This window comes from Panulirus ornatus, chromosome 34 (assembly GCF_036320965.1).
Source record: "Panulirus ornatus isolate Po-2019 chromosome 34, ASM3632096v1, whole genome shotgun sequence".
Taxonomy (NCBI): domain Eukaryota; kingdom Metazoa; phylum Arthropoda; class Malacostraca; order Decapoda; family Palinuridae; genus Panulirus; species Panulirus ornatus.
The window spans coordinates 16,887,144-16,913,013 of NC_092257.1; the positions used below are offsets into that span (position 1 = coordinate 16,887,144).

Below are 25,870 nucleotides of genomic sequence, written 5' to 3' on the forward strand. Positions count from 1 at the left end.
TGTACAAAGATGTAATTATTGCACTACACTCAAGTTAACTTTCTGATGTGATTAAATGACTCCTTTGCACTGTTACTGTACTGTTGGTTTAGCTACACAGCAACCAAACTATGGTAATGAAAAAACATATAACAGAAAATTTTCTTTTCAAGCTGCATGGATTTTTTGTAAGTCATCATGATGCAGTAACATAAAAGTAAGCCTAGCTTCAGTGGTCATTATCCTCATACTTCGTGCCTTACCATCCCCTGATATGATAATTTTTAAGAGCCTGTGAAATACTTCAAGACAGAAATTTTTTATTGAATCATAAACATAATTGAATTGAGATGAATAGATTGTAGAAAATTCATCAAACCTAAATTACATGCTGTTAAAACTAATGTGAGCAAGTTTGGTGAGTTGCTAAAGATGGATTATTGGTATGTGCCATGCTGATGAATCTTTTTTGGTTGACTAGTATATTGTATATACCTTCCAACCTATCATATTTTGGAGGCACACTGTTGAAATTGGCTGACCTCCTCTGACTCATCATGGATTATAACCATAAAGCAGGATGTAAATGATGACCTGGATACTCCAGATAGGCATAATGATGGCATAAGGAGAGTTGAGGGTAGGACAGCATGGAGCAACACCAATGCTTTGATGTTGCCATGCTACAAAGTAGTTTGCTTGGTTTCACGTTCAAAATTGACATCACAGTTTTGTGATTACAGCAGCTTCGAATGAATCAGTTTTCATTAATTGATATAAGGTGTTTAAAGTGAAAAGTGGTTAAATGTATCTCCCTTATATGGGTCCCCTTTTATTGGAAAACAGTTGTGAGTGACTAGACTTAATTCACTCTATCTTTTCTACAAAGGTATTGCTGGATATTTTGTTCTTGGGTTAAAACCTGAACTTATCTGGTGGCGGTTAGAGTAATTGCTTGATGCACCTACAGCTGCTATTTAAGTTTATGCCAAAGGTTTAGTAGCAGTTTCAACCTGTCAAGTTTCAGAATGGCATATCTAATGGCAGTTGAGTTTTCTCAGAAATGTTTATTAGTGAATCAAGAAGAATATGTTAAACAAATTAGGTTTTGCTTGGTTTACTGTATCAGCTGGAGAGAGATTATCCCATAACGATGTACAGTAAGGAATCAGTAGTATGGGAAAGAAGAATGCTTAACGCAGTGAAGTAAGACATATTCTGTGAAGTAGTTTCTAAGTTCAAAGATAAACTGAAGAATATGGCATGCTGCAGTACTACAAGGGAAGTGGTTTACATAAAAAGATTTGGTACTGAAGTGGATTACATTCATGCATGTGCAATTCTTAAAAAATTAAAACCTGGAGAATTCAGATAGCTGTAAATATACAGGTGGGTGAAAGACATGTGGAGAATGGCATGAATTGGAGTAATGTGGTATACAGGGGGTGATGTGCTGTCAATGGACTGAACCAGGGGCCTGGTTGAGGATAGGGGGCTGTGTTTCAATGCTTTACACATGATACCTAGAGAATGGATGTGAGCATATGAAGCCTTTTCTTCCTCTGTTACTGGTACTACCTTGCTGATGCAGGAAATAGCAAACAAGTATGAAGGAAAGAAAAATATGAAATTATGGAAGAAAGCAAAAGGAATCAAGTAAAAATAGAAATGAAGGAGGACTTTTATGAAAGGCATGTCTTATTAGAGGTAGTTTCATAAAAGTGAAGTAAATAAGCAGTAGTGTGGCAGGAGAAAGCCTGAAGGTCATAGACTGATAGTTATGTCATCTTTTAGGATCATACCTCATATTGATTTTTTTTCCTTCAGCATAGATATGATTTATACGTATATTAATTTACAGGTGTGGGACCAGGTGAAGATGGTTATGGATGGCAGTGAGCCAGACTGGACACTGCTGCCAGACAGCATCCTTCTCCACATCTTTATGCATTTAGAATGTATTGATATGCCATATGTGGGATTGGTGTGCAAGTAAGTATTTGTTGCATACACATCCATCCCATTTTGTCTGGAACACATTAGATGCATTTTTAGAAAGTTGTCTGTATAGCTGCAGTTCTGTTGCAAAACCCTTTCCTATAGAGTTGCATTGTATAATATGAGATGAATTCTTGCTAAGAAAATTTCATTCTCAAGTCCTACAAAAAACACGTCAGAAATTTTTTAATCTTTGAAAGGACTTACTTCTACTTGTGAATTACAGTATAAACAGAAAATAGGTTTCAAATTTTTTATTTACCTTTTTAGAGTGAAAGAAATATACTTAAAAGAAAGGATATTCAGAAAAAGGTAATATAACATAAATTATATGACCATGGTGCAGTGCTGAAGTTCATGTGTAGAGACCATAGCTAGGGCTAGTGGATGGAGGGAAAGGGCACCTCTGATGCAAATTCAGTAATGAACATCCTAATTAAGAGAAAAATTAGATGTATATGAGAAAATGGAGATGTAATAGTAGAGGTGATGTAAAGACAACTGAGCTAACATAGTACACATGGCCATCAGATAGTCCAGAAAATAAGACATAAATCCCCTGGTGAAGGCATTAGGGGAAGTGGGTTCGGAAAGGTATGATAGTGGGTTGACTTTTCACAAAGCATCTCTATTAACCCTATCATATACCTTCTCCAGATTCATAAATGATACATACAAATCCATCTGTTTTTCTAAGTACAGGTACACCACCAATTTTCTGGCAATTGATGAGTCGGCACCTCCTTTAGTCCGGACAAAATTACGTGAGAGAACTTGAAATTACTGCGGCCTCCAGACTAGTTTACTGGTGGCCACAGATGGCATTGTGTGTAGGGAGTGCTTATTTACATTCTTTACACTGCACTTGTTGGTGGTATACCGCAATTCTGTGAGATTCTTAGCTTATTGTGCTTAAATCTAAACATAGCTATGGCTTCTAAGACATATGAGAGTGTCAGTCGTGGTGTCACATGTAAACATCAGTCCATATCAATCCAAGATAAAGTAGAATTGTTAGAAAAGATGGACTGTGGTGTTTCAGTGCATAAGCTGTGTGACATCTACAGTATTGGTTCATCAACTGCTTATGATATAAAGAAGCAAAGGGAGAAAATATTGAAATTCTATGCAGACAGCGATTCCAAGAAGCATATGACAATTAGAAAAACTATGAAAGATGGTAAGAGTACTGAGCACAATCGAGTGATGATGGAATGGTTTTGACAGCGTTGGAGTGCTGGAGTGGACTTGTCAGGTAGCATGATAATGGACCAGGCTAAGTTGCCATAAAGAACTTAGATTACAACATGACTGTGACTGTAGCGAAGGATAGCTTCAAAGATTCAAGAAGCGTCATGGAATTTCCATGAATGAATTTTGTGGAGAAAATCGATTTGCAAAGCAAGAAGGAGCTGCCGAGTATGTGGACGAATTTGCGATACTCGTAGCTGATGAGCATCTCCATCCTGAGCAGGTGTATAAAGCATATGAAACTGCATTTTTGTGGCGATGCACACCTAGGAAAACACTAACAACAGAAGATGAAGAAGACCCCACAGGATTCAAACAGGGGCATATCTAGGGGAAATAGTGTCTATAGCAAGCACTGAAAGTGTGCCCCTGTCCAAACATATGACACAAATATTCTTTATTACCTCCACCAAGTAGACTATGTTTTAATTGCCGTTTGTTTGTTTGTCTGTGAGCAACTTTTAACAAAAGTATGATTAAATTTTGATGAAATATTCAAGAAAAGTCAGAAATGATACAGAGGACCGATTGATTAGATTTTGGGAGTCATCCAGATCATTGTTTGGATCCAGGATGACATTAAAGAAATATCAATTTTTGTGAATAACTATTGAACTAATAATGATATCAATGTGATTCCAAATGCCAAAGATATGTTTTCGTGGTCAAGATCCGAATCATTGTCTGGATCCAGGATGCCATTACGCCACTGGCCCCCCCCCTTCAAGTGGCGCCCAGGGCACCTGCCCTACCTGTCATACCCTAGATAGGTCACTAGATTCAAACAATCTAAGGGCAGACTTACCATCATAGGGTGCTCAGACATTTAATATTTGTTTAATTTAAATTTCTAGCAGGCCATGGTATACTTTAGACACATGGGAGATGTATAATTAGTGGGTTAGAGGTGTGTTGATGAATTATTATTACATGACCACGTTTGGTCTGGCAAAATGGTTAATCTGACCAGGCTTTGGAACCAAGAGTGCCGGAAAATCAGTGGTGTACCTGTATTTCTCACATACGCTCTCCAAAGCAAACACCTGATCCACACATCCTCTACCACTTCTGAAACCACACTGCTCTTCCCCAATCTGATGCTCTGTAAATGCTTCACCCTCTCGATCAATACTCTCCCATATAATTTCCCAAGAATACTCGACAAACTTATGCCTCTGTAGTTTGAACACTCACCATTATCCCCTTTGCCTTTGTACATTGGCATTATGCATGCATTCTGCCAATCCTCAGGCATTTCACCATGATCCATACATACATTGAATATCCTTGATTCTTAATTTTAGGAACCATGGTTTTATCATCATCCATTAATGTAATTTACTTAGTACTACAGGTATATATACAAATTGAACTTTATGCACTTATACTGTCCAGGTTCATATATTGTAGTAGATATAATATGTGTTGTATAAGTGCACAAGACAAGAGATACATACATGTCAAAGCAACTAATGCTAAGTGCTGGTACACTAAATCAGGCAACTGGGGGAGGTGACACACCCAGCATTTTACCACAGGAGCATGCTACCACATGGTGTACTGCTTGGGATAACAAATTCAGATCACATTTTGTAATATTTTCCTGAATCCCACTGGAATTTTGTTCACAAATTCACCACCATGCCCAGCTTGGTGCTGTGCAAGAGATGGCCTGCATGTGGGTTGACATAGTCACATTTTGCTATATTTTCTTTATTGCTACAAAATTTTGTTAGATATATTGAGACAAGCTGAATTACTCATTTTTTTCATACTTCTGAGTAAAGAATTAGTAGATATATTGAGACAAGCTGAATTAGAGAATTACTCATTTTTTTTCATACTTCTGAGTAAAGAATTAGTGAGGTTATTCTTGTGACCCAGACTTAGGAATTTTAGGATGTTATTACAAGAACTGTGACATTTCATAGTATATCATAGGATAGGTTTTTTAATGATGAATATATCTGTAAGATATAACATATAAGTCATAATTAAATCAGTGAAATCAGTCTCAAGACATGGAAAGGTAGAGAGCAACTTTCCAATGTGAGCTGTATGTTTACTTTTAAAGTTTGTCAGTATACTGCCAGAATTCAGCACTTTTTAGTCTTCAAATGCTATGGTTCAGCTCAATGAAAGAAAATGTTTTTCTGTTGCCAAGGCATTTTTGTGATTAATGCATCAAAGCAAAATAATAAAATGCCCATCGCATAAGTGTCATTTATGCAGAAAAGGCTTAGATAATTTAAAGCTAGATCTGATTAAAGGTATTGTCACCTACAGAATGAGGGACCAGATTTTAGAGTTCAACAAGCACCTGTGATAGTAAGAAAACAGTTCTTTCAATGATTGTTTTATTTTTTTCTGAACATGTTTCCTGCCACTTCCATGTTATTGTCATGTGATTTTAGTAGGCATGACTCAGGAGTATCAGAAGAGTTTGGAGAAATATTTTTCCATTTACATGAAGGACTTTAGAGCATGAGTGTTTATCACTAAAGAATTTCAGGAATATGTTGTTATCAGTTCTGAAGATGAAAGAATAAAAAGGTTTGAATGAGAACTTATATAACTGGTATCATTCAGAGTACAAGTGCATAGAACCTGTCTGAATTAATTCTAGGATTAGAGTAACATGATATATGCATAAAAGTTCTGCATGAGTTTTATAGATGTAGGAATTCTGTTGTATACACATAGATGGTTAAAACATTTTGGTGTAATGTTCGTACGGTGAAAGGTGAATTTTTCTCAATTATCAGTGTAATTAATGAATATGTTATCCTTGTGAATTTTTAGGTCATGGTTGCGAGTATCCTGTGATGAATTTCTGTGGTGTCACTTCTTCTGTAAGGATTTCCAAGTGGATCGTGCTGTGCCCATCATGCCAGGTATACATTTGAGTGCATACTTTATTACCTCATTAAATATGGTGATTTGACTATCCGACCACATATTCCCTAAGGAAAGGTCTGTACGTATAAAACTATATTTCTGTTGTAGTGTTTTGTTACCCTTTGCCACCCCATAGATTGTAAACAAATGAGTTGTGTTTGTTGCATCATCAAGGATAGAGGCTAAAAATAAAGGTATTACATTGAATATTGTAATAAAGTCCATTACTATATATCACTGTTGGAACATAGATAGGAGCCATCATCTCAACAGTTGCAAAATAAAACCTTAAAAAACATCTGCTTTGTGATTGTATATGGCCAATTTTGACCACAATCTACTGCTTGGGGACTTTTTCAAGACTTTTAGTACATTGTCAAGGGAAAAACTCTTTTGTCGGAATGTCAAAAATATTAATCCTCAGAGACAATTATGAATTATTCAGTAATGATGGAAGGAATAATAGTATTTGAGAAAATTTAGAGAATACTGTCAGTGTTAATTGTTTTATGAACTTTTTCAAAAGAAGCCAAAATATATGATTATATGGAACGGTCTGTGGGGCCTGGATGTGGATATGGAGCTATGGTTTGAGCGCATTACACATGACAGCTAGAGACTGAGTGTGAACGAATGTGGCCTTTTTGTCTGTTTTCCTGGCACTACCTCTCTGAAGCGGGGAATAGTGATGCTATTTCCTGTGGGGTGGGGTAGCACCAGGAATGGATGAAGGCAAGCAAGTATGAATATGTACCTGTGTACATATGTATATGTCTGTGTATGGTATGTATATGGGCATTTATATACACCCCTGCGGGTATATATTGGAAAGGATCACAATTTTGCGCGTGATCAAGATATTCCTATGAGTCCAAGGGGAAAATGAAACATGATAAGTTCCCAAGTGCACTATCGTGTAATAATCACATCATCAGGGGAGACACGAGAGAAATATAAGTCAGTTGATATACATCGAAGACGAAGCTAGGACGCCATTTGGTAAACACGTTTACTCACTTCCCAAGCTCTCTCATCCCCAACAGACTTCATACTTGCCCCTCTTTCCAAAACTCTAACAACCCCATCCCCCACCCTATGATCCTCTATATATATATATATATATATATATATATATATATATATATATATATATATATTTTTTTTTTTTTTTTTCATACTATTTGCCATTTCCCGCGTTAGCGAGGTAGCGTTAAGAACAGAGAACTGGGCCTTAGAGGGAATATCCTCACCTGACCCCCTTCTCTGTTCCTTCTTTTGAAAAAAAAAAAAAAAAAACAAGAAAGGGGAGGATTTCCAGCCACCCGCTCCCTCCCCTTTTAGTCGCCTTCTACGACACGCAGGGAATACGTGGGAAGTATTCTTTCTCCCCTATCCCCAGGGATATATATATATATATATATATATATATATGGTAAAGTGTGTGAAAGAAGAAAGTTAAGAGTAAATGTGAATAAGAACAAGGTTATTAGGTACAGTAGGGTTGGGGGAGGTGAATGCAAGAGTTTTGGAAAGAGGGGCAAGTATGAAGTCTGTTGTGGATGAGAGAGCTTGGGAAGTGAGTCAGTTGTTGTTCGCTGATGATACAGCGCTGGTGGCTGATTCATGTGAGAAACTGCAGAAGCTGGTGACTGAGTTTGGTAAAGTGTGTGAAAGAAGAAAGTTAAGAGTAAATGTGAATAAGAGCAAGGTTATTAGGTACAGTAGGGTTGAGGGTCAAGTCAGTTGGGAGGTAAGTTTGAATGGAGAAAAACTGGAGGAAGTAAAGTGTTTTAGATATCTGGGAGTGGATCTGGCAGCGGATGGAACCACGGAAGCGGAAGTGGATCATAGGGTGGGGGAGGGGGCGAAAATCCTGGGAGCCATGAAGAATGTGTGGAAGTCGAGAACATTATCTCGGAAAGCAAAAATGGGTATGTTTGAAGGAATAGTGGTTCCAACAATGGTAATGGTTGCGAGGCGTGGGCTATGGATAGAGTTGTGTGCAGGAGGGTGGATGTGCTGGAAATGAGATGTTTGAGGACAATGTGTGGTGTGAGGTGGTTTGATCGAGTAAGTAACGTAAGGGTAAGAGAGGTGTGGAAATAAAGAGAGCGTGGTTGAGAGAGCAGAAGAGGGTGTTTTGAAATGGTTTGGGCACATGGAGAGAATGAGTGAGGAAAGATTGACCAAGAGGATATATGTGTCGGAGGTGGAGGGAACAAGGAGAAGAGGGAGACCAAATTGGAGGTGGAAAGATGGAGTGAAAAAGATTTTGTGTGATCGGGGCCTGAACATGCAGGAGGGTGAAAGGAGGGCAAGGAATAGAGTGAATTGGAGCGATGTGGTATACCGGGGTTGACATGCTGTCAGTGGATTGAATCAAGGCATGTGAAGCGTCTGGGGTAAACCATGGAAAGCTGTGTAGGTATGTATATTTGCGTGTGTGGACGTATGTATATACATGTGTATGGGGGTGGGTTGGGCCATTTCTTTCGTCTGTTTCCTTGCGCTACCTCGCAAACTCGGGAGACAGCGACAGAGTATAATAAAAAAAATATATATATATATATATATATATATATATATATATATATATATATATATATATATATATATATATATATATGGTCACATGGAGAGAATGAGTGAGGAAAGATTGACCAAGAGGATGTATGTGTCAGAGGTGGAGGGAATGAGGAGAAATGGGAGACCAAATTGGAGGTGGAAAGATGGAGTGAAAAAGATTTTGAGTGATCGGCACTACCTTGCTAATGGTGGAAATGGTGAACAACTATGAAAAAAATGGTAAAAGGAGGAAGTGAGTGTCTGAAATAGATGTAGAGTGATATTTTTTTTGTAGATATACACATAGAAAACTGAGTGGGAACAAAGTATGAAAACTGTATAAAGAATTATGAAAATGGCAAAGGAAATGAATAATTCCTCACTCATTACTGTACTTTGCTTCAGGCCGAACATCATGGCGTGGGGAATACCAACGCCTAGTTGAAGGCACACCAGTGGTTGAAACAGAAGAAATCTGTGAGCACAATCATCAGGTTCTCCATGTTTCCTTTTCACATAAGGGAGATATGTTTGCCACATCATCCAAAGATGGATACATTATTGTAAGTTCACAGATCTAATTATGTGGTTATTTGTCAGTAATTGGTTTTCATTGAGGATTAAACTGTCTTGTTTAATATATACATATGTTCATATTTATCCACTTTGCAGTGTTTAACATTTAACAGCAGATGACACATGTAAAATCTTGAAGCATCAAAACAATATGTATGTGTTTATTTGGTATACTTGATTGCCGTTTCCCGTGTTAGCAAGGTAGCACAAGGAAACAGATAAAGAACCCTAAATTTCTTTTTCAACTTTTCCTTCCCCTCTTTTCTTTTCTAAAAACCATTTCACGCAGATAACATGATAACATGAATCAGCAAAAGAATTATTGTAAACCTATGCACAGGCTTCCATGTAAATGGTGGCTATGACATTATAGTGTCCAGATAATAGCAAATTGGTCATTAAGTCCTATGAGACAAGCAACAGTATGACCCCATTCTTTTTAATTCCCTGTTTTTTAGGGGGTTAAGTGGAATCTAACTCACTGCAAGCAAATGCTTATTTCAGTTACTCAAAGCACTCTGTGTCCAGTAGTAGAATGGATTTTCATTCTTCAAAACATGCTTTTCTTTCATATCTCTGTTTCTAGCACTTGTACTTGGTAACTGCTTAACTCATGTGAAAACTAAATGGTTCTGAGGTCTTTGATACATCAGTCAAATCTTGGTAATTGAAAAATATGGAAAAGGTTCTGCATAAGCCACTTGCTTTCAATAAAGAAAATGGTATGTAAATCATTTATTGAGATGTGTAGATGCTTATAAAGGCTATTTATTTTTTCAGGTTTGGACCAGCACATATCCAGCAGAAGTGAAATATTATAAAGATATGAAAGTTCATAGCTGGAAGTACACCCAGTTTTCACAGTTTAACAGCTCAGATACACTCCTACTGGTCTCTGGTGTTCACTTTGGAAGCTACACTAGCACTTCAGGAGAAATAGCAGTTTTTAATTTACAAAGTTAGTAATTTTAGAATTACTGTTTAACTCAGACAATACTTTCTTGTTAAAAAAGGGTACACTCACGGACACCAAAGGGGAAGGCTGGATGGATTTTTTGTATCTAAACTGCCAAAATGCATTTGACTTTGTACCACATTGGAAGCTGATTAGAAGCTGTATCATTAGGCTGGAATAAAAGGGAAACTTCTTCAATGAATATGTTATCTCAGTGGAAGGGGATAAAGGACACATGTCAGTGGAATCATCTCCAGATGGGTTGAAATGACCAACAAAGTGCCACAGGGTTATGTTTTTGGCCCAATGCTTTTCTCAGTTATGAAATTGACTTGCCTTAATGTATGGACTCCTAACTGAATATGTTTGCATATGATGCAAAGGTCATGAGGGAGGTGAGAAGCAAATAGGATTGCATCAACTTATAAGGGGACCTAAACACACTGTAAAGTAAGTCTGATACATGGTCAATGAAATTCAACATAAAGTAATGAGGATAGGACAAAGTGAAAGGCTTTGATATGATAATCAACTAGAAAAAAATGAGCTTCAAGATTCTGTGTATGATGGCTAGAGAGTCAATACTGTCTATAACCTGTTGCCAGAGTCCCACATTTGGACAGCAGTTAAGGAGGCAAACTATCTGCTGGCAAATATTACAACTGCATTTAAGTATATAAATAAGGAAATAATTAGCAAGCTGATCATATGTTACATAAGGCCAAAAGTGGCTTATGCTCCTCAGTTTTGGTCACTGCACCTAGACAAGCATGAAGAGCTAATAGAGAAGCTCTAGAGGACAAAGATGGGACAGAATAAAGCGAGCTGGGTTACAGAGTAAGGCTGGAGGCTTTATATTTGCCCAGCTTGGAGGAAAGAAGACTTAATGGGGGACCTGATCACAACCTTTTCGCCTTAAAACAAATTAATGGTGTTGGTAATGAACAGCCCTTCAGGAGATGTAGGGACAGAGCAGCCACAGGGCACAACATAACATGAATTATGAAAAAAATGTGACATGTAAAAATGTACTTTTATATTATGGGTGGTGGATGAATTAAGGTTACTGAAGTCATGGTTAATGCAGTCAGCATACATAAATTTAAGAAGTTGTATGAAAGGAGAAAATGTCAAAGAGTGCATGCGTGTGGATATTTACACCAATAAGCTAGTAGAGAAAGAACATGTCATTCATATTTCCAGCTGTAAGTGGTGAACCAGAAACCCATCTCAATGATTGCTGCTTCCATATGATTAATTTGCTTGAATGTAGTTGTAAAAGTAAAGTAAATATTGAGTATCCTAACTTTCCCTATGCTAAGCAGCTTGTAACACATTTAAGTGTAATTCCTGACCAGAAATACCCCTGACTTATGGAGAATCTTCCACAGATTAAGATGAAGCCCAAGGTCAAACTTCATACTCACGCCATAACGATTACAGGCCAGTTGAAAACCCATTACAGAAGTTCATCAGGCTGACTTTATGTCTTAGTTTAAGGTTTATACTTACTGAAGAAAAAAAAAATTGCTGAATTACTAGGATCATGGCTAAAAGAATGGAGCATACTTGCTTTAGAGACATGTTTCTGCTGACATTGAAATCTAAGGAATGATTTATTTAGTTTTCTCTAAATTGTAAATCATTGTTTCAAAGCTGTGTATCAGTTCTTATAAATATGATGGACCGAGAGTATGATAACCGGTGATTTTTTGTAGAATCTTCCAACCAAAATTCCAAAGCAGTATTGTTCAACAATGGACTCGCACTTCTGTTCTGGATATGTTAGGAGATAAGCTCAGGTAAGAACTCTTTGCCTAGGGTCTTTGAACTGTGAATCACATCCATTCCCCAAGATGAGAAGAATCCTGGTGCTATGGCTTTATATTTACAGGATTTTATATTAAAAGTAATATGCATGTAAATATAGTTCACATTTAAGCATTGAGGTAATGCAGTATTCTCTCTGCAGTTAAGCAAGTTTTTCCTCTGGCCTTATTATGTTTCTCTTTCCATTGGAAGCCCAGTTGAACCTGTCCCTAGATACATCCCTTACAGCATTTCTGTTTTTCAGGGGAATTTCAACTGCAGTGTAGAGTGCTGAATAAACCATATGACATCTTTGGTACATGGTACAATGATCAATACCTTTTGTCTGGTGATCTGCACTGGTTAGCCCACTTGGTAAGTGCTGAATGTGGAAAACTTTATGTACATAAAGGAAAACTTTTTCCTGTACATAACTGATGATTAATTCACTGAATACATGACACTTACTTTTTTTTTGTTCATACTTAATCGCCATTTCCCACGTTAGCAAGGTTGTGCCATGAACAGACGAAGAAACGTCACATTTGCTTTCATCCATTCTCTAGCTGTCATGTGTAATGCACTGAAAGCACAGCTCCCTCTTCACAACTAGGCCTCATGAACCTCCCCATGGTTTATCCCAGACACTTCACATGCCCTAGTTCAGTCTCCTGACAGCACATTGAACTCAGTATACCACATCATTCCAATTCATTCCATCCCTTGCATGCCTTTCACCCCTCTGTATATTCAGGTCCTGTTCGCTCAAAATCTTCTTCTCTCCATTCTTCCATTTCCAGTTTGGTCTCCCTGTTCTTTTTTTCTCCACTTCTGACACATAAATTCTCTTTGTCAACCTTTACTCACTCATTCTCTCCCTATATCCAAACCATTTCAGTGCACCCTCTTCAGCTCTCTCAACCACACTCTTTCTTTTACCACACATCTCTCTCACCCCTTCATTACTTACTTGATCAAACCACCTCACACCACATTTAACCTCAGACATTTCATTTCCAACACATCCACCCTCCTCCACACAGCTTTATCCATATGTTGCTATACCTTCAAGCTTACCCACTTTTGCCCTCTCAGATAACGTTCTCTCTTTCCAACCGTTCGTCAGTGCTCAAAAAACTTTGGACCCTCCCCCACCCTGTGACTCACTTCTGCTTCCGTGTTTCCATTCATTGCCATTTCTACTCCCATGTATGTAAAACACCTCACGCCTCCAAGTTTTCTCCATTTATACTCACAACCCCATCTTACCTGTCTCTCATCTCTTCCAGACCTAATAGCCTTGCTTTCATTCACATATACTTACAACTTCCTCCCTACACTCACTCTTTCAAACTCAGTCACCACCAACTTCAGCTGTTTCTCATTCCAATCTGCCATTAGTGCTGTGTCATCAGCAAACAACAACTGATTCTTTTTCCAGTCTTTCTCATCCTCCACAGACTGCATACACTTTGGAAGACTGGCATTTACATCCTTCACCACCCTATCCATAAACAGTTTAAACAACCATGGTGACATCACACACCTGTACCACAGACCAGCCTTCACTTGAAACCTTTAACTCTCCTCTCTTCTTACCCATACACATGCTTTACACCTTTGAAGAAATACTTCTCACTGCTTCCACCTTATATCCCATAGACCTTCCACAAGGCATCTTGATCAACCCTATCATACGCTTATGAGATTATTTTCTATTTCTATAAGGAAAATTGCTGCAAGTATTAGATTAACTTGAAAATCAGGAAGTGGGAGAATATTTGAAAATTGGGCACAACATTGGAGATTACCATGCAGGCACATTTGGCACTTCATTGTTCATTTGATAAATGATTATTTGACTGTTTTGATGGAAAAATTTTAAATTTAATAGAATCTTTTTATTGCTTGAAATGCACTAAAATCAGTTCACTGAAAGTTGGCTCTATGACTTATTCTACAAGTACAGTAACAGCAATTCATTTAGAGCTCCCAAGAGAAAATACTAATTGAAGATATTTTAGCAATCTTTGATTTTTGTTCATTTTTGAAGAAGCTTTTACTCATTAAGATGCTATTATTTCCTTTTAAGACTAACAGTAGTTAAATCAGTCCATGATTTGAAGATGTTTACTTATTCAGTTGTAGGCTCTTTGTATCAATTGTTATGTTCAGAAATGTTGATTCAGAATGTGTTTCAGGTTAGTGCCAGTGTCATTTGGCTTAATAAAGCTAATCAGGAAAATAACTCTGAGCACCAAGCAATCATCAGTCGCTTATACAAGTTTTACAATCGGAATGCCTCAAGTGTTCGCACAATCCTCGTTGCAAACTGTTTGACTCCAGATACATCGACCAATTCAACAGAAGTTGTTGAACAGATGAAAGGAAAATCCAAAGAGAATGAGGTATGATTCTGACATTCTATTTCATTCAAAAGTTGCTGACTAACCACTTTTTATATTTGAGAGTAACATTGTACTGCATTTAAGAACATGCATTAGGCATTGAAAAGATCTGGTTTGTATTTGGAATTCTGTGTACTAAACACCAACCTACAGGGACATATAGCTAAGATGTATCAAAGAACAAACAGCACAGACATCTGTGAAATGGGAAATCAGTCTACCAAACAGAATGGTCGCCTTTCCTGACAGCTAGTTCCTGGAAACTCATAATGCGCATTACTCAGGCAGATTCATTAGTTTACCTTCCCTACAGGTATTTCACAATCATGCAGGTATACAGCCAAGTGCTTCATAAGGTAGACCTGTGTACACAGGCCTTCTGTTGTAACATTGAAGTTCACAAAGTATTTGTTTGTTTCTTGTTCCACTGCACTGAGGGAAATGGTATATATGTATATGTATATATTCCTATGAGTCCACGGGGAAAAATGAAACAGGATAAGTTCCCAAGTGCACTTTCGTGTAATAATCACATCATCAGGGGAGACACAAGAGAGAAATATAACAGTCAGTTGATATACATCAAAGAGACAAAGCTAGGATGCCATTTGGTAAACATGCAATTGTCCAAATGTTGTCCTAGCTTCATCTCTTCGATATATATCAACTGACTTATATTTCTCTCTTGTGTCTCCCCTGACGATGTGAGTATTACACGAAAGTGCACTTGAGAACTTATTGTGTTTCATTTTTCCCCGTGGACTCATAGGAATATCTTGATGACGTGCAAAATTGTGATCCTTTCCAATATATATGAATATATATATGGAAAAGGTGAGAGCAAAAGACATAAGGGGAGTGGGGGAGGAATGGGATGTATTTAGGGAAGCAGTGATGGCTTGCGCAAAAGATGCTTGTGGCATGAGGAGCATGGGAGGTGGGCAGATTAGAGTATGTCGTGAGTGGTGGGATGAAGAAGTAAGATTGTTAGTGTAAAGAGAAGAGAGAGGCATTTGGATGATTTTTGCAGGGAAATAGTGCGAATGACTGGGAGATGTATAAAAGAAAGAGGCATGAGGTCAAGAGAAAGGTGCAAGAGGTGAAAAATAGGGCAAATGAGAGTTGGGGTGAGAGAGTATCTAGGGAGAATAAAAAGATGTTTTGGAAGGAGGTAGATGAAGTGCATAAGACAAGAGAACAAATGGGAACATCAGTGAAGGGGGCTAATGGGGAGGTAATAACAAGTAGTGGTGATGTGAGAAGGAGTGAGAGTGAGTATTTTGAAGGTTTGTTGAATGTGTGTGATGACAGAGTGGCAGATATAGGATGTTTTGTTCGAGGTGGTGTGCGAACTGAGAGGGTCAGGGAGAATTGTTTGGTAAACAGACAAGAGGTAATGAAAGCATTGCGGAAGATGAAAGCTGGCAATGCGGCGGGTTTGGATGGTATTGTAGTGGAATTTATTAAAAAAGGGGGTGACTGTGTTGACTGGTTGTTGAGGATATTCATTGTATGTATGGCTCATGGTGAAGTGCATGCATAGTACCATTGTACAAAGGCAAAGGGGATAAAGGTGAGTGTTCAAATTACAGAGGTGTAAGTTTGTTGAGTATTCTTGGGAAATTGTATGGAAGGGTATTGATTGAGAGGGTGAAGGCATGCACAGAGCATCAGATTAGGGAAGAGCAGTGTGGTTTCAGAAGTGGTAGAGGATGTGTGGATCTGGTGTTTGCTTTGAAGAATGTATGTGATGAATACTTTGAAAAACAAATGGATTTGTATGTAACATTTATGGATCTGGAGAAGGCATATGATAGAGTTGATAGAGATGCTCTGTGGAAGGTGTTAAGAGTATATGGTGTGGGAGGCAAATTGCTAGAAGCAGTTTTTTATTGAGGATGTAAGGCATGTGTACGAGTAGGAAGAGAGGAAAGTGATTGGTTCTCAGTGAATGTCGATTTGCGGCAGGGGTGCGTGATGTCTCGATGGTTGTTTGATTTGTTAATGGATAAGGTTGTTAGGGAGGTGAAATGTAAGAGTTTTGGAGAGAGGGGCAAGTATGCAGTCTGTTGTGGATGAGAAGGCTTGGAAAGTGAGTCAGTTGTTGTTCACTGATGATACAGTGCTAGTGGCTGATTCGGGTAAAAAACTGCAGGAGCTGGGGACTGAGTTTAGTAAACTTTGTGAAAGAAGAAAGCTGAGAGGAAATGTAAATAAGGGCAAGGTTATTAGGCTCAGGAGGGTTGAGGGACAAGTCAATTGAGAGGTAAGTTTGAATGGAGAAGAACTGGAGGAATTGAAGTTTTTAGGTATCTGAGAGTGGATTTAGCAGCGAACGGAACCATGGAAGCAAAAGTGAGTCATGGGGGGAGGGGGCTAAGGTTTTGGGAGCGTTGAAGAAAGTGTGGAAGGCAAGAGCGTTAGCTCAGAGAGCAAAAATGGGTAAGTTTGAAAGAATAGTGGTTCCAACAATGTTATATAGTTGCGAGGCGTGGGCTATAGATCGGGTTGTGCAGAAGAGGGTGGATGTGTTGGAAATGAGATGTTTGAGGACAATATGTGGTGTGAGGTGGTTTGATCGAGTAAGTAATGAAAGAGTAAAAGAGATGTGTGGTAATAAAGAGAGTGTGGTTGAGAGAGCAGAAGAGGGTGTATTGAAATGGTTTGGTCACATGGAGAGAATGAGTGAGGAAAGATTGACAAAGAGGATATATATGTCAGAGGTGAAGGGAATGAGGAGAAGTGGGAGACCAAATTTGAGGTGGAACGATCAAGTGAAAAAGATTTTGAGCGATCAGGGCCTGAACATAGAGGAGGGTGAAAGGCGTGCAAGGAATAGAGTGAATTGGAACGATGTGGTATACCGGGGTCGACGTGCTGTCAGTGGACTGAACCAGGGCACGTGAAGCATTTGGGGTAAACCATGGAAATTTTTGTGGGGCCTGGATGTGGAAAAGGAGCTGTGGTTTTGATGCATTACACATGACAGCTAGAGACTGAGTGTGAACGAATATGGGCTTTGTTGTCTTTTCGTAGCGCTACCTCGCGCGCACGTGTGGGGGAGAGGGGGAGGGTGCCATTTCATATATATAGGGATAAGAAAAAGAGGATAGTTTCTACTTGATAGATGATGACGATCAAGTAAGATTACCATGGGGGCCCATAAGCCATGGTTTAAGTAAAACCCCTAATAAAGACATTAATTACCCAGGTGGGCCAATGGATTCACTGTCCATTAGGCTAAGGAAAGGCTGTGAATATTCTTACATTTAATATCTAAATCTACTAAAGTATTAGAAATAATGTGGCATTTATCATAACACAACTGCTAATAGTAACTAAAACACTCTAATTCACAAGTGCAAGGGAAATCTTGTTAATGCACTTAACTTATTGACATGTCAAAATAACAGCACACTGTAATTCCTGCCACACAGCATAATACTGACTGGCAGCTATGTTTTGTCAGTGAGAAAATTCAATTAAGACAGCTTCAACAGGTTATACATGTCGTTCTGCTCAGGTTGGTTTGTGTGTGCACAGGGATACAGGCTTATAGCACTCTTCACCAAGTGACGGCCAACATTCCCCTGGTCAGGTCGATCTTGTGTGTGCACTATTCACATAAAGCATGATGGTACAACTCACTGTTTCCATCCACACACTGCTAAGATTATTCTAGTGCCATACTAGCGTACAGCACAACCTCCACTGTTGTATAGCCTTAACTAGTGCACATGACTCTAACTGATGCCCTGACTGGTGCCTGTTGGAATTGAAGTTACCAGTGTCTTGTTGACTTATTATTGAATTGTTACCCTCACAGGAGGACAAGCCTTGCACACTTTATAAAAACATCCTTTGTATCAGAGCAAGGTGTGGCTTACCAGGATTTCTGGTAGATGTTAACGCTATAGTCCCTGGGCTGGGCAAACTTGTCTCATCTCTGTGCTGACCTGATTCTCACTGACCACCTTATCTCTTTTCTGCGTAATGTGGGATGCTATTTGTTGTAATACTAAGGCATTTATATCAGTTTCCTTTGTTAATTGTTCCACAGATTCACTTTTTCACTTTTCCACCCTTGATATATTTTCATCTTAGAATTTAAAGATTTATTCACTAATAACTAAACAATTTTACTAGGTTATCCTTAATCAGTAATCTCTCAATTTGTTGGTGAGGCATGGTGGTTGATAACCCTGGGACAGACCACACAGGGGTTGGCCTAATGTTTGCACACCACACACACAAACTCCTTGTCTCCCACCATGCTCTATCCTGTTACATATGTATATGTGCATGTATGTATATGTTCGTATATGAGTGGTTGGGTCTTTCTTTGTCTGTTTCTTGGTGCTACCTTGCTAATGTAGGAAACAGCAATCAAGTATAATGATAAATAATAATAATTTTTTTATACATATTCACCATTTCACGTGTTTTTGAGGTAGTGTGAAGAACAGAAAACTGAGCCTTTGAGGGAAAATCCTCACATGACCCCCTTTTCTGTTCATCATTTTACAAAAGTAAAACACTCTTTTTATGTCCACACATCTCTCTTACCCTTTCATTACTTACTAAATCAAACTGCCTCGCACCACATATTGTCCTCAAGCATTTCATTTCCAACACATCCACCCTCCTCCATACCACCCTATCTATAGCCCATGCCTCGCAGCCATATAACATTGTTGGATGTACCATTCCTTCAAACATATCCATTTTTGCTCCCCATGATAACGTTCTTGCCTTCCACACATTCTTCAACTCACCCAGAACCTTCGCCCCTTGCCCCACCCCGTCCCATGGTTTCATTCGCTGCTAAGTCCACTCCCAGTTATCTAAAACACTTCACTCCCTCCATTTTTTTCTCCATTCAAACTTGCATCTCAATATGATAACCTTGCTCTTATTCAGATTTACTCTCAACTTTCTCCTTTCACACATTTTTCCAAACTCAGTCACCAACTTCTGCAGTTTCACACTCGAATCAGGAACCAGAGCTGTATCATTGGCAAATGACAGGTGACTCATTTCCCAGGCCTTGGCATCCCCAATGGACCACATGCTCACCCCTCTCTCCAAAACTCTTGCATTTACCTCCCTAACCACCCCATCCAAAAACAAATTTAACAAACATTGGGACATCACACACCCCTGCTGTTGACCAACATTCACTTAGAACCAGTCACTCTCCTCTCTTCCTGCTCATACACATGCCTTGTATCCTTGATAAATCTTTTCACTGCTTCTGGCAACTTACCTCCCACACCATATACTCTTAAGACCTTCCACAATTTATCTCTATCCCTATCGTATGCCTTCTCCAGATCCATAAGTGCTACATACAAATCCATCTGTTTTTCTAAGTGTTTCTCTTACACTTTCTTTAAAGCAAACACCTGATCCACACATCCTCTACCACTTCTGAAACCATACTGCTCTTTCCCAATCTGATGCTCTGTATATGCCTTCACCCTCTCAATCAATACCCTTCCTTATAATTTCCCAGGAATACTCAACAAACTTATGCCTCTGTAGTTTGAACACTTGCCTTTATTCCTTTTTCCTTTGTACAGTGGCACTATACATGCATTCCACCAATCCTCAGGCACTTCACCATGATCCATACATACATTGAATATCTTTACCAACCAATCAACAGCACGGTCACCCCTTAATAGATTCTACAGCATTACCGTCCAAACCTGCTGCCTTGCCAGATTTTATGTTCCACAAAGCTTTCACTACATCTTCTCTCTTAATTAAACCATTCTCCCTGATCCTCTCTCTTTGCATACCACCCCAACCAAAACACCCTATATCTGCTACTCAATCATCAAACACATTCATCAAACCTTCAAATAATTACTCCATCCCCTTCTCACTTCATCACTACCTGTTATTACTTCCCCACTTACCCCCTTCACCAATGTTCCCACTTGTTCTCTTATCTTATGCATGTTATTTACCTCCTTCCAAAACATCTTTTTGTTCTCTTTAAAGTTTAATGATACTCTCTCACCCCAGCTCCCATTTGCCCTCTTTTTCAACTCTTTCACCTTTCACTTTACCTCCTGCCACTTTCTTTTATACATCTCCCAGTTATTTGCACTCCTTCCCTTGTAAGTATTTTTCCAAAGCCCTCTCTTTTTCTCTTTCACTAGCAACTTTACTTCTTCACCCTGCCACTCACTATCCTTTCTAATCTGCCCACCTCCCACCTTTCTCATACCACATGCATCTTTTGCACAAGCCATCACTGCTTCCCTAAATACCTCCCATTCCTCACCTACTCCCCTTACATCATTTGCTCTCACCATTTGCCATTCTACACTTAATCTTCCGTGGTACTTCCTCACACAATGTATATTGGTATTCAACACACCCTCTTCTGCTCTCTCAACCACACTCTTTTTATTACCACACATCTCTCTTACCCTTTCATTTCTCACTCGATCAAACCACCTCACACCACATATTGTCTTCAAGCATTTCATTTCCAATACATCCACCCTCCTCTGTACAACCCTATCTATAACCCATGCCTCACAACCATATAACATTGTTGGAACCACTATTCCCTCAAACATACCCATTTTTGCTCCAAGATAACGTTCTCACCTTCCACACTTTCTTTAACACTCCCAGAACCTTCCCCCCCTCCCCGCCTTGTGACTCACTTCCGCTTCCATGGTTCCATCCGCTGCTAAATCCACTCCCAGACATCTAAAACACATCACTTCCTCCAGTTTTTCTCTATTCAAACTTACCTCCCAGTTAATTTGTCCCTCAACCCTATTGAACCTAATAACCTTGCTCTTATTCACATGTACTCTCAACTTTCTCCTTTCACACACTTTACCAAACTCAGTCACCAACCTCTGCAGTTTCTCACCCGAATCAGCCAGTCAATTTCACAATCAAAATATGAGTTAAATAGCTACTCAACATACTCAGTCAGCTGAAAAAATCTCAACAAGCAATATACCTTGTGCTGTTTACAGAAGCCACCCCTTCAAAACTTTTGGCCTCTGTATTCCTGTTAAGAGAATATAAAATAAACTTATAAGTATTACAGAGTAGTTTAATATCTTTAAGTACAAATAAAGACCGAAGCTCAAACATTTTACACTGAACTCAGAATGAAGATACATACATTTTAGCATTTTCGCGGTTCACTGCTGATTGTCAGGCATATAATCATAAAGAAGAAGAAAGATAATATGATACTTATCCTTAGGGATAGGAGAGAAAGAATACTTCCCACATTTTCCCCGTGTGTCATAGAAGGCAACTAAAAGGGATGGGAGTGGATGGCTGGACATCCTCTCCTCCAATTTCTTAACATTTCCAAAAGAAGGAACGGAGAAAGGGCCAGGTGAGGATTTTCCCTTCTAAGGCACAGTCCTGTGTTCTTGATGCTACCTCGCTGATGTGGAAAATGGCAAATATGCATGAAAAAATATCTGAAAGATATATGAAATTTACTAATAAATTAAATCAACCTCAAAACATAGAGGTCTACTGACTGTGTAGTCAGTCACTTGGCATTTGTAAATAGACATTCAGTGTAATGTTGCTCACAGAAGGCTGCATGCATGGATGTGTGGTGGGCTTCTCAAGGATGATTCAACGATGAAGAGTTATGTCCGCTTATTGTGATAGAGGGAAAGTTTTTCTGAAGCCATGGGGTAAGTGCTCCTGTTACAATTAATGGTAATAGATGTGTGAGTGGATATGTTCACTTGTCACAGCAAAAGGGTTAATGTTGAAGACCCGATACCCCAAAACCTCCTTCACTCTGTCTTTCCATCTCTTTCTCAGTCTACCCTTCCCCACTTCCATCCCTTCTGACATCTAGATTTTCTGCATCATTTTTCTTCACTCATCCTTTCCATGTGCCTGAATCATTTTAGAATATCATTTTTAGCTCAGTCAATCAGACTGCATTTACTACTACATCTCTCTTACACTCTCGTTTTGTACATGATCAACCTGCCTTACACCACAAATCAGCTTCATACACTGTATGTCCAACATGTCCACCCTCTTCCTTTCTTTTTCATTCAAGGCCCAAGACTCATATTTACACATAACTTTCAGGACTATTGTATATTCAACATGCCCATCCTTACCCTAACAGACAAAACACCTATCCTTCCACTTACTCTGTAATGCATCCAGGACCCTAGCTCCATCTTCCATACTGTGATTCACTTTAGCCACCATAGTTCTCTCTCCTGCCATGTCAACTCCCAGACCAGATACCTAAAGCTCTTCACTTTCACTGGATCCTTCCCATTCAAACTTACATTTAAGCCATCCTGTTTCATTCCCCTGATGCACCTCATTACCTTACTTCTGTTTGTATTTGCTCTTATCTTTCTTCTTATACACACTTTCCAAGACATTATTGACAGCTTCTGGAGTTTTGTGTAGGAGTTTGCCACTAGAGCCACGTCATCTGTGAACATCAACTGATTCACTTCTTTTGTTCCCCTCTAATCCCAACCCCCAGCATAACACAGATGTACTCTTCATTATTAAGAGCCTTGCATATACCTTCCTCACCACCCCATGCATAAACAAACAAATTAAGCAACTTCACTAACATCACATATCTTTGAGGCAAATCCACCTTTGCCAGGGGCCACTCACCCTACTCCCATTCTCCTCGTGTTCAGCATTTAGTATTTTTCCATTTATTTCATATGTTCAAAGCATCTTCCACAAGGTCATTCTGTCAATCCTGTCATATGCTTTTTTGTAATCCATAAAATGCCATGTACAGTTTGCTCTTTCTAAAAGTATTTCTTTTTTTTTTTTTTTACACAAAACCTTCTAAGCAACACCTGATCCACACACCCTTTACATCTTTTGAAGCAACATTACTCCTCCCTTGTCGATGTTCTGTGGATGCCACCAGTGTACCAGTCACCACTCTCACTTACACCGTACCACTAAACCTCAGTGATTCAAATATTTGGTTTTATACCTCATTGATTCAGACATTCATTTTGCTCCCCCCCCTAACCTTTATAGAAAGAAATTAGGTGTAAAGTTTTAAAAAATTAATTATGATACTTTAGGAAGTACTTTCTTCAACCCACCAATAGGTTGTAGAAAGAGGTAATCCACCATCTCATCGTGAATTAAGTGTCCACCAGACTTCAGTTATTGAACATCAGAGTGCTCAGCCTCCCATGTGTAAGAATACAGTCCATACAAGCCCAATCACCTACACCAAAGATTATAGACGTGCTGAATTTGAATTTCCAGATTCTACTGAAGATGGAGAAGTAATGGTATGTAATGCCGTATTGCTTGGAATTTTTTAGTTTCATTATTCAAGTAGAACACATTGCAATGTACTTTTACCACATCTTCAAATGGCAAGGTGCCTTGATGGCTTTGAATTTTTTATGCCTAAGTAGCTGAAAAATGTTTTAACAGTGAAATGGCAAAGGGTGTTGAAATCCTGAATTTTCATGAGTACCCACTGATGTGTGCTTATTTCTGTAAGTGAGAGCAAGAAGTTGCTTTAAATTTCTAGTTTTGCACACCCTAAATTGTTGGGTCATGAACAGTTTATTACAGTTTATAACATAAGATGCATTTGTCAATCTGTTCTACCTTTGATATCACGATGTGGCAACTTTCTGGTAACTCACCTTTTGTATCTTTATTCGTTTAAAGATTTTCAGAAGTTCATGAAATTTGCCTTTATTTACTCTCCAGGATTGGATTATCCCACAGGCTTTGAGAGAATCTCTTGGATCCCCTGGGGTTAGAAACCTCATAACCTCCAGCCTTCTGGTGAGGTAAATGCCTTTCACCCCTCTCAAATCTCCGCTCACGTATCTCTCAACTCCAACGAACACAACTTTGACAGAACTCATACATGCTGAACTGTCCCGACAAACACTAAGCAGCTCCCCTCCCAACTCAGTCTTTCATGCCACCCCACCAGACATACATTCAACTCAGACCACACTGCCCAGACAAACACAAGTCAAACTTTCTGGTCTGAACATTACCCATCTCTACATTATTATAGCACCAATTCATCTCTTTCCAAAACCCTTCATGTCCACAGTGCAACTATCGCACCTGTTTCCTGCATTAGTGAGGTAGTGACAGGAACAGGTTAAGGAAGGTCTCATTTGCTCTAATCCATTCTCTAGCTGTCATGTGTAAAATACCAAAACCATAGCCTCTTATCCACAGCCAGATCCCACAGATCTTTCCATCGTTTATATATATAAATATATATATATATATATATATATATATATATATATATATATATATATATATATATATTTTTTTTTTTTTTTCATACTATTCGCCATTTCCCGCAATAGCGAGGTAGCGTTAAGAACAGAGGACTGGGTCTTTGAGGGAATATTCTCACCTGGCCCCCTTCTCTGTTCCTTCTTTTGGAAAATTAAAAAAAAAAAAAAAAAACAAGAGGGGAGGATTTCCAGCCCCCCGCTCCCTTCCCTTTTAGTCGCCTTCTACGACACGCAGGGAATACGTGGGAAGTATTCTTTCTCCCCTATCCCCAGGGATATATAGGGGAGAAAGGGGAGAAAGAATACTTCCCACGTATTCCCTGCGTGTCGTAGAAGGCGACTAAAAGGGGAGGGAGCGGGGGGCTGGAAATCCTCCCCTCTCACTTTTTTTTTTTTTATTTTCCAAAAGAGGGAACAGAGAAGGTGGCCAGGTGAGGATATTCCCTCAAAGGCCCAGTCCTCTGTTCTCAACGCTACCTCGCTAATGCGGGAAATGGCGAATAGTGTGAAAAAAAAAAAAAATATATATATATATATATATATATTTTTTTTTTTTTTTTTGCTTTGTCGCTGTCTCCTGCGTTTGCGAGGTATCGCAAGGAAACAGACGAAAGAAATGGCCCAACCCACCCCCATACACATGTATATACATACGTCCACACACGCAAATATACATACCTACACAGCTCTCCATGGTTTACCCCAGACGCTTCACATGCCCTGATTCAATCCACTGACAGCACGTCAACCCCGGTATACCACATCGCTCCAATTCACTCTATTCCTTGCCCTCCTTTCACCCTTCTGCATGTTCAGGCCCCGATCACACAAAATCTTTTTCACTCCATCTTTCCACCTCCAATTTGGTCTCCCTCTTCTCCTCGTTCCCTCAACCTCCGACACATATATCCTCTTGGTCAATCTTTCCTCACTCATTCTCTCCATGTGCCCAAACCATTTCAAAACACCCTCTTCTGCTCTCTCAACCACGCTCTTTTTATTTCCACACATCTCTCTTACCCTTACGTTACTTACTCGATCAAACCACCTCACACCACACATTGTCCTCAAACATCTCATTTCCAGCACACCCATCCTCCTGCGCACAACTCTATCCATAGCCCACGCCT

The 25,870-nt window shown here is 39.1% G+C and overlaps 1 protein-coding gene across 8 annotated transcripts in view; it reads left to right on the forward strand.

Annotated features, from left to right (window-relative positions):
* The window catches only part of Fbw5 (F-box and WD repeat domain containing 5), a 72,047-nt gene that overhangs the window by 4,953 nt on the left and 41,224 nt on the right, over nucleotides 1-25,870 (forward strand). For 6 of the 8 annotated variants that reach the window (XM_071682625.1, XM_071682623.1, XM_071682620.1 and 3 more), the window contains 7 exons: nucleotides 1,841-1,971; nucleotides 6,031-6,122; nucleotides 9,097-9,254; nucleotides 10,048-10,225; nucleotides 12,297-12,406; nucleotides 14,233-14,439; nucleotides 23,562-23,750. In XM_071682625.1, coding sequence (XP_071538726.1) covers nucleotides 1,859-1,971; nucleotides 6,031-6,122; nucleotides 9,097-9,254; nucleotides 10,048-10,225; nucleotides 12,297-12,406; nucleotides 14,233-14,439; nucleotides 23,562-23,750 — 1,047 coding nt within the window. In that variant the 5' untranslated portion in view covers nucleotides 1,841-1,858. Of the gene's footprint in view, nucleotides 1-152; nucleotides 197-1,840; nucleotides 1,972-6,030; nucleotides 6,123-9,096; nucleotides 9,255-10,047; nucleotides 10,226-12,296; nucleotides 12,407-14,232; nucleotides 14,440-23,561; nucleotides 23,751-25,870 lie in introns of all 8 variants that reach the window. The other 2 variants (XM_071682621.1, XM_071682627.1) reach the window with 2 other exon arrangements.